Raw genomic sequence first — 12,724 nt, forward strand, 5'->3', positions numbered from 1 at the left:
ATATGAGTCAAAGCTAGAACAAGCAAAGGTCTGCCACCCCTTTCTCCTTGGAGTGGCAGTAGGCAGGAATAACATTAACTTTCAAGATGTGTCCCTGGGTAAAAGCAGGACTTTTATTAACCTTCCCAGACATTGAATCATAGAATCACAGAACAGGCAGGGTTGAACAGGGTCTTAAGATCATCTAGTTTCAATCCCCCTGCCACGGGCAGGGACACCTCACATAACCATGTCACATAAGTCTATTTCCAACCTGGCTTTGATCACTGCCAGGGATGGAGCATTCACCACTCTTTTGGGCAACTTGTTCCAGTGACTCACCAGCCTCACAGTAAAGAGCTTTTTCCTTATATCTAACCTGAACTTCCCCGTTTAAGTTTAAACCCATTACTCTTTATCCTATGGCTACAGTCTGTAAGGAAGAGTCCTCTGAGGGTCTAGATAGCTTGATGTAAGAAATAATGAAATATAAATTAATAAAATAAATCCACAGAAATATGTGCCAGAGTAGGTTCTGGGAAAATTAAATTTCTACAAGCTTGTTAAAAAGTTTTTCTCCCTGGGGATAGAGGGAGTGTGTGGGGAAAGCTGAGGAAGAATCACAGCATCAGGGCTGCCCCTATCCACGCTGCACAGAGCCTGGTGACTACCCAAAACTCCTGACAAGGAGGTGGGGAATTAGCACAGTGATGTGTTACTACTCCATGAATGTCAAGGAGCAGATGAAATTCCTCTGGAGGAGGCATGCAGCAGCTTGGGGTCTCTTGTTGCCACCTCTGCCTTGTCCTTTAGCAGGATTAATTTAATACTTAGAATGCGTCACACAGCCAAGAACATAAAGCTTGCTTCCCCTAAGAAAGTTCCACTTTCTCCAAAGAAAGATAAATGAACATATCTGAGAAAAAAAATACGGAAGAAATATCAAACAAGCAGAACACAACAATTCCCCCCCCAACAAAAACAACAAGTTTGCAGCTGTCCAAACCCAGCCTCTGGTGCAAAACATGAGCCTCCTATAACTCCAGCTATTGCTGAGCGCGAAAGCACACTATGCACCAAGAAATATGCATCAGGATTTCTATTTTCGAAGATGACGTGATGTGGGCCCATGTACTGTGTGGCTAGAAGTTATCTGGCAGAGGATGGAGGTGAAATGCTAAGTACTTTGACATTAAAAATATGCATGTTACTGATCTATAAATGTGGTGGCAGGCAGTTATTCTTTTAGCAGTTTAGCTCCAAAAAGCTAAAATCTATACACCTATAAATGTTTAGTGCTTCTAAACCACCTGTTAAAAATGAATACATTCTTCTCTTTCCAGTACAGGAAAGCACACTTATCTGGAAATGCACTTAAACATCTGCCTCACTTTTACCACAACTCAAAACTGAGCATATGCTAAAGTGTTATGTTGCACCACCATGGACTAAGTGACTGCTTAAGTGATTTTCTGAATCAAACAAAATCCTCATATTTAAAAGTCTTTAAAGAAAGGAGAAGAAGACAAAAAGACTGATTTATTTTTTTTTCACATCACTGAAACAAAGGGAAACCTGGGAAATATGGGTGTTATTCTCACAAGCAAACAGCTAAAGAAGTAGTAATAGCTCCAGATCCACCAGGGAAAACCTCTTGAGGCCATTCAAAGCTCAAAATACCTTCACCTGAACTCTGCTGGGCTACTGCATATGTTAGTAAGAAGTTTAATTACTGGTTTCTTTCAAAATATTTATCTTAAAGTGCCAAAATCACACAGCAATATTTTAAATTATCCTTTGATACTCTCTCTTTCATCATAATGTGTCTAAAATTTTATATATATATATATATCAAATCACCTGCCCATTAGATCATCTTGGACAGTGTTAATAGCTCATTTAATACTTAAGTTGAGATGCAGAGAAGCAGAATGTGATTCACTATTGCTACCAAGTGCTTCTGAAGACTAATGTCTTTAGCCAAATCAACAACACTTGACAAAGTCAAGACTTAAAGCCTTACTTTATCTGAGCAGTTAGCAAGAGCAATCAACTCCTGCCTATCTGTATCCCAACCACAGTATTTTTATTAAGCCATATTATAGTATTATATGTTTAGTAGTGTATCTCTGAATATAAACCTGACTTTCATCTACATCAGTAATGAAATAAATCATATTAGAAAGAGTACAAGCTATATGATTAACTTCTTTCATGTCATAAATAGCCATCACAGAGGGAAGCCAGGGAAACTTGACAAGTAGTTACAAAAAACAGTAGCTTAAGATATGTTTGTGGAACTTGGCAAAGAAAATAAAACCCACTTCTGGTCTATTTGCAACTGTCTGGGGGAAGTCTTGGGGAACTCTGATGTCCATATGCCAAAGGCTGGCTGCAGTTTGGTGGGTTACCTTTTGGTTTTCTGTGTCTCTGTATGTTAGCCCAAAGTAGTCTTTTTCCAAAAGGTTCAGATGCTCGCACACTTTGTCAAAAAGCATTTGGCCTCTGGAACGTTTCTGTGGAAAATGAATAGGTGAAAAAAAAAATAAATCACATTTGCAAAATAAAGTAATATAAGCATTAAAATAACATATTTTCTGTTCAGTCTTCAAATCAATAACCTCAAATGATTTAATTAAACTCACACACCTTTTAAACCTATTGACTTGGAGCTTCATAAGAATCTGCTGAATGGGTAAACCTGCTTTTCATAAAAGTTCAGGTCTTCTTGAGGAGTTAAAAATAAGTCAGTACATGTCATGTGTCAAGTTTCAATGAGAAGATCTCTTCTGTATTTAAGAAATTGCAATTTCAAATGCATGCAGAGGTCATTTCTCAGCAAACCAGGGTATTCTTTGTGTGCAACAACACACAGTGCTACAAAGTATTCCTGGTCATTGACTATCAGAGCTGTGACTGGGGCTGATCCACCAGAGGTAAACCAAATGTGAAAGTATTTCTTGCTTTGGGCCACTATGTGGACTGATTACAGGAATCCTTTTTTCTAATATACGAGGAAACATGGTACCACCATCTACTGAAATCACTGGAAGAGTCTAGTATCTCACTGGGAGCACAGCTGGGTAAAAAAGCAGCTTTCTAGTGTCCCACTAATCTTCTTTACTACTAACTTGTTAGATGAGAAAACCTCTCACTGTTAACAGCCAGAGCCCTTAGCTTCATAGTATCTCTCATACTGGCCAGTAAAAATTCAGGTCATCCTAGCTCTCAGTGCTATATGCAACACTGAGAAAAGATCTCCAAGAAAACCAAACACAGACAGAAATGTCCTCTTTATAAGCTATATGTACCAACTTTAATATGCATCAATTATGATAAACAATTCAAAATTATTTGGGCTATTGTTTCATCACTGCCTGCTTCCCTAAATGCAGCTGAGTTGAAGGCAAAAAAACCTCTCTTCATTTCGAACATGCACATATGTAAACGTTTTAGTTGCTGTCAGTGCTGTATTTTCTTTAACTGTAGCATACGCATGACTTGAAGCAGACTGGAAGTGCACTGCTTTCCTCAAACACAATGCAGGAGGCCAACACAGAAGGGGAGAGAACGCTCCCTCTGAATTTATGTGTGTCTGCTGACAGAGCTGCGCTCAGACCGCACTGCCAGCCCAGCAGCCTTGGCCAGGGGGGTGGATATTTCACAATCCAAGCTGACACAGCTATGCCAACAAACCCACGGAGCCCAATGCTGGCCTCAAACTATTTTAAAAGTGGTAAGCAAGCCAAGAGGAAAGGAAAAAAAAAAAGGAACTGAAGGTTGCTGCCTAACACCCTGTGAAAACATTACAAAAGATGATGGCGGGAGTTGTGCAGTGTAACCTAATTTATGTTGTATTTGGTATTTCTACTGGGGTTCTGAAGGTCTATTAGAAAGAAAGAGGGAAATAACCTCTAGAGTTTTGTCAATGAGGAAACTGAAGAGTGTGGCTGACGAGTCTAACAAGTGTTCTCTAGCTGAGAAAAAAACAGGACCAGAAGCGTATTACAAGCATATTGCTGCAACTTCATTTTCCGTGTCCTCCAGCATCATTTAGGCAAACAGCTCTAGGGCCTTGTTCTCCTTGTCTCAACCTTTCCACCTTGTAGTAGGAAACATAAATATACCCCAGCCCTGTTACAACATGAAGCAAAGGTTTAGTAAAATCTTCACGCCCAAAACTTGGAAGTAGATAATAAAAGGCTGGTAGTTTTATACTTGATGCTCCATGGAGAGTATCAGGTGGATAAAAAAAACACCTCACTACTGGTGTGAAGAGAGAAGCCAACTCAAAGCCTTAAAGCCAAAATAGTCGCATTTCTGCTATAAGCAAGTGATGCTGTGTTTTACCACTGTCTTTTCTGCTTGAAAACAAACCAAGTGATTATACTGAATGGAGAGAAATATGCAGGTTAGCTGTAGAGGATACCTGCTTTGAGAAACATTATGACTGCACCACTACACCATTCACATGTACTTGAGTTGTGACAATCCAATATCCTCTTAAGAGTCACACAAGGCCAACACAGGAGCTGTTTTACGTGGCTGATCCATGCAGCTACACAGATGTCAGGTTTGAGAAATAGTAGCTAGCAGCTGCAAGATAAAGTGTTTTAATAGGGAATTGCAGGAAACAGTCTTGTGAGGCTGTGCTGTAACAAAACCCATCTAATAGAAAACCTACCAGTGCTCAGGATTTCTTTTTGGCTACACATTGCAGTCAAGTGAGAATAAGTATGGCAAGCCTGGAATAGTTTGCATGTATCATTTTTTGTCTAGGACAAAATGTATCCTCCTCCTCCTGTACAAAGATGCCCAAGTTACTTCCCACAAAATTCCTGCTGTGTCAGGATATCAGAAATCCCTGCCAGTGTTTGAGAGGATGTCAGAAATATCATATAAAGCTAACAGCCCTTCCCAGTCAGGGTCCTCCCTTCACCAGACACCACGTATGAACTGGTGATGGTTGAGGACAAGCCTTACCAGGAGCACTGTCCTTCTCACTGATCACAGAAATGCCCATCAGTGTCCAGACAGATAAGCCTCATGCTGCAACTTTGCCACTGCCCCTAAGCATCTCTTCCCAGATCATAGCTGACCTGTGGGATCACTTGGGGAGTGGCAACTGCCTGGCAATCGATCCAGCCTGGATGTCCTCCTAATGCAAAGATCAAAAGAAATCCCTGTGCACATGCAAATATGCATCACTGCTGCTTCATACCCATGTGGTGTGAGCACACACACTCTCTTTCTAAAACTTTGTTTCACAGAAACACAGTGAGGGTGAGCTACTGCATAAATCCATGGGAAATTAAGAGGTTTAAATAGAAATATATAATTTAAGCAACTGAACAGACCTCCTGTGCCCTTGTTAATTGCTTTAATTTTACTGTGTGCCCAAATAAGCATGCCAGACAAGGCATGAGTTATCATTGCTTTGGCAAGGAGAGAATGGGAGGAAGAGGAGACAAAGGTCACTTTACAAATTCATACAGCTCTTCAACACACGCAGAACTTAAAAAAAAATAGAAGACTTGATGCTATAATACACTGGCCCTGTACATTAGGAGTTTTTTGGAAAGGTAAATATGTCAAGAGCCTCCTCTTTTCTCCTCTTACTCTTTGATATTTTTCAGCCATGAATGGGATGAAATGAAATGTGCAAATGTGGAAAAAGAGACACTTCACTTAAGCTTTGGGAAATCAAGGCAACAGAAAGAATGCAAGACATAGATTGAACTGTATAAATGAGTACAGAAGCCTGGGAGTAAAAACTTTACACTTTTCACAGCCTCCTCCCTCCAGCTCTATAAAGGCCAGGGCTCTCAGTCGAAGCTGGAATGGGAATAAACAGCCTCCTGGTCAAGCTCCCAGTGAAAGGAACTAGCAGCAGAGAACCTGGCAAGCCTGCACCCACCAGCAACTCCCACATGCAAGGCAGAGGAGAAGCTGCCTCTCTCCTCACCAGCTTCTCCTCAGTTGTGGAACTCAGCTTCTTTCTCCTTGGGAGGCCAAAGGCCACAAAAGACTCTCGTGTCCCCTACTTGGCTTTTCCAGAAAGGAAAGTTCACACTAAAACCTCTCCACATCAGCTTCTTCAGCCCATTTCCCTTCATCATACCCCTGCCCTTACAAGGTTAAGAGTCCAAGATAACACGCTGCACATCACTGAGAGTGAGAAGTTCAAAAATCAAGTACTTTCATCTTAGCTCTGCCTGGATAACGTTATTATAAATTCAGTTACTCTCACTGGTGGACATTTGGTTAAATGTCTGGTATTGCTTAATGCAGAAAAATAATGACAGAGTCTTCTTTTGAGTAAGCCCATAAACTGTCATGTGCTTATAATAAATAAATATTGCTAAAGTGAAACAATACAAGCCTTTGTTACAGATACATTATCAGTTGAGCCACAAAATATGTATTGCACTTCAGTATAACAGAATCACAGATTGGCTGAGACTGGCAGGGTCACCTACAGCAGGCAGCCCAGGGCCATGTCCAGATGGCTTTTACATGTCTCCAAGGAAAGAGATACCACAACCTCTTTGGGCAACCTGTGCCGGTGTCTGAGTGCCACCACTGTAAAAAGTTTTTTTTTTTTTCTGTTTTTCAGGTGGAATTTCTTCTGTTTTAATTTGTGCCCATTGCCTCTTGTCCTAGTAAATGAGTACTACTGAGCACAGTCTGGCTGTCACCTTTATTTCTCCCATCAGATATTGACAGACATCGATAAGATCCACCTCAGACGTCTCCAGGCTGAACAGTCTCACCTCTCTGCCTTTCCTCATCTCATCTTTCAGGAGATATGCTCCAGGCCATTCATCATCTTCCTGGCTCTTGTTGGACTATCTCCTGTGTGGACATGTCTCCCTTGTACTGGGGAGGCCAGAACTGGATTCAGCACTACACGACTAAGTAGTTGGGAAGGATCACCTCCCTTGACCTGCTGGCAACACTGCCCAGGATGGCACCGGCCTTCTGCGCTGCCACGGCACACTGTTGACTTTCGTTCACTATGTCATCCATCAGGACCCTCGGGTAATATTAAACCTTTATTGCAGCAATTAAGCTACCAAAACCATATGCTACTGTGTTGTGATAAGCAAGGAGGAAAATTACATGGGAAAAGAGCAACCAGCAACTTAACACAAAGATGTGACACCAACTTCCTTGTCATGCAGGTGCTAATAAGACCCCAGGAACCCTCTTTGCTATTTAATGAGATACAGGAAAGAGGCCAGGAAGATTTCAAGTGTTATGTGCTGGATGGTGCTTCCCAGACTGGAAGCTAGCTGTATGAGAGGAAAGTTTATCAGGATCCAGAACTGCCACCTCCAAGAGACAAATTTTGCTTCTCTGCCAGAGTGTAGGCTTGGCTGCCCCATGCTGGGAGGTTCCATATCTCTTGGAAACATCTCCTTCAAGCTGCTGTGGCTCCCAGTTTGGCAATCCTGCTCTGCCCCTGAAACACAACCTCTTGCAATCTTCCTGAAAGGTATTTTAACACCCACCTTGGTGATACAGCCTGAGCCTCTCCCCGATGCACCCTTACCCTGAGAAACACACCTTCATTTGCTGGATAACCTCCAACCTACAGGACCAGCCACCTCCCCCAGCTTTACTCCATCAGAAGAACATCCCTGCTGAGGACCTGTCACCACGTGGGCTTCTTCCAGACTGAATACAAACCTGTGTCTGATAGATTTCTCCCTAGAGGGTCAATCCTGCACTGGGCCTGGCATCTCAGCAAGTCTGAGGAGCCCCTGTTTTCACAGGGTTTGAAGGCATTGGCTAGGCAATGCCACATCTGGCCTGATGCAACACTATTTAAATCAGGGTTCTCCCCAGTCCCTTTGAACCAGCAGGGCCATGATAATGGGCTCCTCATGCATCTCCTCAGGTGTTAAGGAGTTAATCGCTGTGTACCTGATAGAGTGTAAGTGTTAGTTAGTCTACTCTCATACTCTATTTTCACTCAGGAGCAGATTACCTTCCTCTCACTGATAGTGAGCTAGGATGAGGAGCTGAAAAGCAGAAAACAGCCCTCCCAGCCTCCTAGAAATAAAAGCCATTGCAGTCTCCCAAATGATGCATTTTGGGGTGGTTCTACTTTCAAATCCAATGCTGCAGTCTCACATGGATGCAAAATGCTGAGCAAGGGCTGCCTGCAGCATGCAGGTATGCTCCTCCTGTTTGAAAGCAATTACAAGAGATCACATTCGGACCAAATTTTACAGTCAAGGGAAAACTCAAAGAGAGAGAGTCCCACAGCTGAACAGCTATAACGGGATTTCTTTTAGCCACCAACAACCATCATCTCTGCTTCAGAGTAAACTGCAAGGTCAGGGCACCCCATGAATTGAAACTTCACCTCCCTTTGTGCTCAGTCAAGGAGCACAGCAAGATGAAGAAGGAGCACAGCTGTGGACCTGGATTTTAAATGGAAAGAGTGTGCACATATCTTTTTGCATGAATACATATTAAAACAACATTGCCTGCTTTCCTCGGAAAAGCTGTCAACCTGCCAGTGAGCTGAACCACATTAGCACTAGCCTGGCGTTAAACTCTGTGCAATTACTGTAATAACTCCAGTTGGGCACGATCACTGGAAGAAGGACAAACAGATTAGTATCATGAAATCCCGGTAGGAATAATTGGACTTTAACTGATGTTGAGGTTATCTGGTTCACATTCCTAATTAGCATTTGCACTTTCCAATGGTTCTTAACAATGCATTGAATAAATATGTGGGCTGGCTCTAGCCCTGTATGCTGCAATGTATTTTTGGCATGTGGCTGTACTAACCTCTCCTCTCTCCCCATTCTTTCTGGTGGAGAAGAATTAGCTAATTTTTTCATTTACAATATGCATGATGAAAAGGATTCCGATCATGTCCAGACCACTGATTTTATTTCATTTTACTATTTCAATTTCAATTGCATTGTTGCAACTTATTTTGGTCAACGCTTTGGCTTCTGCACTGCACAGGCCACATGGTAGTCTCCTCTGTGCAAACGCAAGGAAAATACCCATAAAAGTTAAAATGTACATGGCAACAAATAACTAGCAAGGGGAAGTTTCTCCCTCTTCATGTTGCAGCTTCTGTAATTATTCTTGCAACACAAACAAGTGTAAACTATTAACTGGCTGTCAGGAATACTTTGTACTTGCCACAGTGAGCACTCTCTTCCCACAAATTCTCCCAGCTGAGTCTCTGAGTTGCTGAATTCCAGCCTCCTGACAACACATTTTTTCATTCTTTCCTCATGAATTACCCAATTTACACGAAAATATGCCCAATCCCAAGAAAAAAAATTACTTGCGCAAATAGCTATTACTTGTAAACTGAAATGATCGAGTATATGCGTGCTTCCAAGATCACTTCCATATTGAGAACTCCATTTTTGGAGGAAGGATCTGAACATTACATATATGTCATAATTTAATATGCACAAGCAAATATGTGAGTAACTGAATGTACGTAACACGTGCATACACAAACATGTATCAATTTAGAAGCAAATGTTTAGTGTGGTACTAAATGCAGAGGAGCCGGTGACCACATCACAGGGCTTCTCTATCTATGAAGAGTCAATCAGAAGTCCTAAACTCATGCAGTCATTCTGGTAAGGAGCACATTTTTATCTGTGAATGAAATTAAAATCTACATACTGTGGCATTTCCCATTTTTTTTCTGAAAGAGTTGAGCTCAAAATACAAAGGGCTGAACTGAGAAATTCTAGAAACTAATCATTGAACTTCAGGCCAAGAAATTTCTAAATAGGAAGGAATGTATTTTTTGAACAAATCTTGATTAGAAGATGAAAAATAATAGCAGGTAGTTTACTTTCTCACGGAAGATAAACTGAAGAAGTCACTTCAAAGAAGTTTAACTTCTTCCACTTCTACACATTTGTGATTAGGATTTTCAAAGGATTTGCTCTTGGGTGTTTACACTTTTCCACAGTGTCTCTCCACATGGCAAAGAAGACAAAGGAGAAAGGTGACAGAAAAGAAACCCTGATTTTCTTCAAATCTGTTGTTTCTCAGCTGAAATCCCCTAGAGGCAGCAAAGTGGGGAACATCCAGGAAGAGGAATAGGAGAATTTTCTGAAGTGCTAACTGGCAAGTTTTCCTCTGGTTTACTGAAGTACCTCTTACAGACAACATGTATAACTTGCAGGATGAGAGTTTTCAAAACCATAACACAATTTAACCACTGGAATTTAGGCCCCTACATCCCTTGTGGTACTTGCCGAAAATGGGACTGGCAGCTCCAGAAACATCAACATTTAGCTCATCTGAAAGTCTGGTGTATTGAGAGCAATGTTCTAGGCATTATACAAAACATTTTAGAGTCACTTCTGCTATGGAACAAAAACTTTGCTGAGTTTACCAGCACAATGTTGTACACCAAAGACAGCGGTAAGATAAGACAAAGTAACAAAGCACATAGCAAATACTCTACTCCTCTCTCCCACTCAGACAAACAGACAAAAGTTTAAAGATACAAGAAATTACCTCATCTGGTCTCTTTATTCCAACTATTTAATGTTTCCTAGGGAAAAATCTTGGGTTTGGCATACACAGAGTAATAGAAATGTATGCCTTGGATGGACATAATACTCTCATCAGTTTGTAAGCAGTTTGCCAGCACATATAGGAGATACTGAACAAGACCTTTCTGCCAGCCTTTCAGGTGGCAAAAAATACAGGCAATGAAAAGAAAAGCTTCAGAGCCAAATACATTCATTTTTTGGTTTTTAAAAGAAAGTACCATTTAATCTTTTACATACTTTAATGGTAAACTCTATTTGGAAATGTCCCAGGTCACAGTTCCAAATACAATCTACTGAATAAACATTTTAGCCAACTGTGGGGAGAACTAAGAAATAGGCAATTTCAGAAAGATTTACTTGAATAAAAGCTGTGTAAAAAGACTTTGCTTGGGTTTGTTGTTGTTTTTTTTTTTTTCCCCAATGTGAGTGTATTTCATATAAGGAAATTACTTTCCTGAAAGCTGCTTCCCAATACAAGCTCTGCAAATGTTCTATTACTGTATTAACTTTTATTGTATGAACCTGCCTATGCATCTCAGTAGATAACTAATATATTCTAATAGTTTAAAATAAAAACTACAATAGCATTTTGCCTGTTTTTGCTTTTTAATTTAGAACTCCATCCCATACTGCTCTGCACATATAAATGAACACCAGATAAGAAAACTTAGAGTAGACCAGAAAGTATTTTAATATACAGTGACAACTGATCATTGACTTTTTTTCCCTTCATGGCAGTACTATGATTTATCAGCTTATTGATACTTACTGTAATTTAGCACACTGAAATACCATTCCTGAAAAATTACCTTTTCTGACACCTATCTTTAAAGTATTTAATACAAGATTTAGATAAATACGTATCACTGTCTATGCTGCAGTTACATACCTGCAGCAGGTGTCAATGACATTGTATAACATGACATAGTTTTTATCAGGGGCAACCTTCTTTAATACCGTTTGAGCTTGCAATCCTTAAAAGCCAGCACTAATCTAAAAAAAACTTAGGGGACTGTTAAATCCCAGTAAGGAGATTGGTGACCTAGTCCTGATTCTGGCATTAAACCAAATTAGGGTTTTGCCTTCTACATCAGCAGCAGAGATCACATGAGCACTGGCATCATACGAGCTCTAAGCGCATCAATGCACATGCTACACAGTTTGTACGCTTAGGAAGAAAGCAGGCAATGCATGTCCATGGCAATGCAAAGCAGCAAATGGAGGCACCTGAGAAATACTAAATACTCTGGAGCATGTCTTTATATATGGAAGCGTAACAGCCATGGCTGCATATGCACATAAGCTGCAGAAATACCTGTCAAATGTGCTGATTTCCAAATGCTTGGGAATCCCAAGTGCATCAACAGAATCCATACTGTAAAAAATGAGAACTGGCAACAGCTTACAAGCACCACCCTCCAACAAAGGAAAAAACAGCAGACACTATTTCTCCAACAGCAGTTCAGTTCTCAGCACGCTTGCTAAAACTAGTCTCACACATTTGCTAAATCCTCACATAAAAATATATGAATTAACTATAAGTAAAATATGTATTATTAAGAGATAATAAGTATTCCATGATTTTGGAGGCTTTTCAACAAAGAAAGTACCCCTCCTTGCTCAGCTTTCTGAAGAACACAGACTGTTTGGGCTTGGATTTTAACTAAATGTGCAGTTGACCCATTGGCTTAATGCCTCCTGATTGCCCTACTATTTCCTTCAAGGTGCTCTGCAGTAACTCAGGTGTGTCTCTTGGGATTCAATACAGCAGCTGAAGCCTTCCCACAGGGGTTATAAATATAAATATCTTCCTTATTCTGCCTATACTTGGATGAGTTCAGCAAACACTCATCTATCCTGCATAACTGCTAACTATGCACAAGCCTAGTACCAACACAGCAAGGGGAACCCACTGCTACTGGTAACATAAATAGTCCCTGACATACATCAGCAAAAGTCAACCATAAATGTTATGTTTATTTCCAGCTGAAAAAAAGCTCTACTGGCAACACAGTCTGATTTACAGCGCAATCTCGCCATATGAATTTAAAAGCCACAGAGCTCTTCCTGACCTACACTGCCAAGCTGAAGTGAAAAACATAAATAAAGCATACAGCACAGAAAGATGCTTTTGAGGCAGAAGAAGCAGCATGATGATCAGTCTTTTAGATCTGGATACCTTA

The 12,724-nt window shown here is 40.7% G+C and overlaps 1 protein-coding gene across 27 annotated transcripts in view; it reads right to left on the reverse strand.

Moving 5' to 3' along the window:
• The window catches only part of EPB41L3 (erythrocyte membrane protein band 4.1 like 3), a 147,294-nt gene that overhangs the window by 42,039 nt on the left and 92,531 nt on the right, over positions 1-12,724 (reverse strand). For all 27 annotated transcript variants that reach the window (XM_061448733.1, XM_061448729.1, XM_061448727.1 and 24 more), the window contains exon 4: positions 2,391-2,495. In XM_061448733.1, the coding sequence (XP_061304717.1) occupies positions 2,391-2,495 (105 nt within the window). The remainder of the gene's footprint in view (positions 1-2,390; positions 2,496-12,724) is intronic.

Source organism: Pezoporus flaviventris, unplaced genomic scaffold, assembly GCF_033815535.1.
Source record: "Pezoporus flaviventris isolate CSIRO_AGI_PZ_B2104156 unplaced genomic scaffold, CSIRO_AGI_Pfla_v1 ptg000007l, whole genome shotgun sequence".
Classification (NCBI taxonomy): domain Eukaryota; kingdom Metazoa; phylum Chordata; class Aves; order Psittaciformes; family Psittacidae; genus Pezoporus; species Pezoporus flaviventris.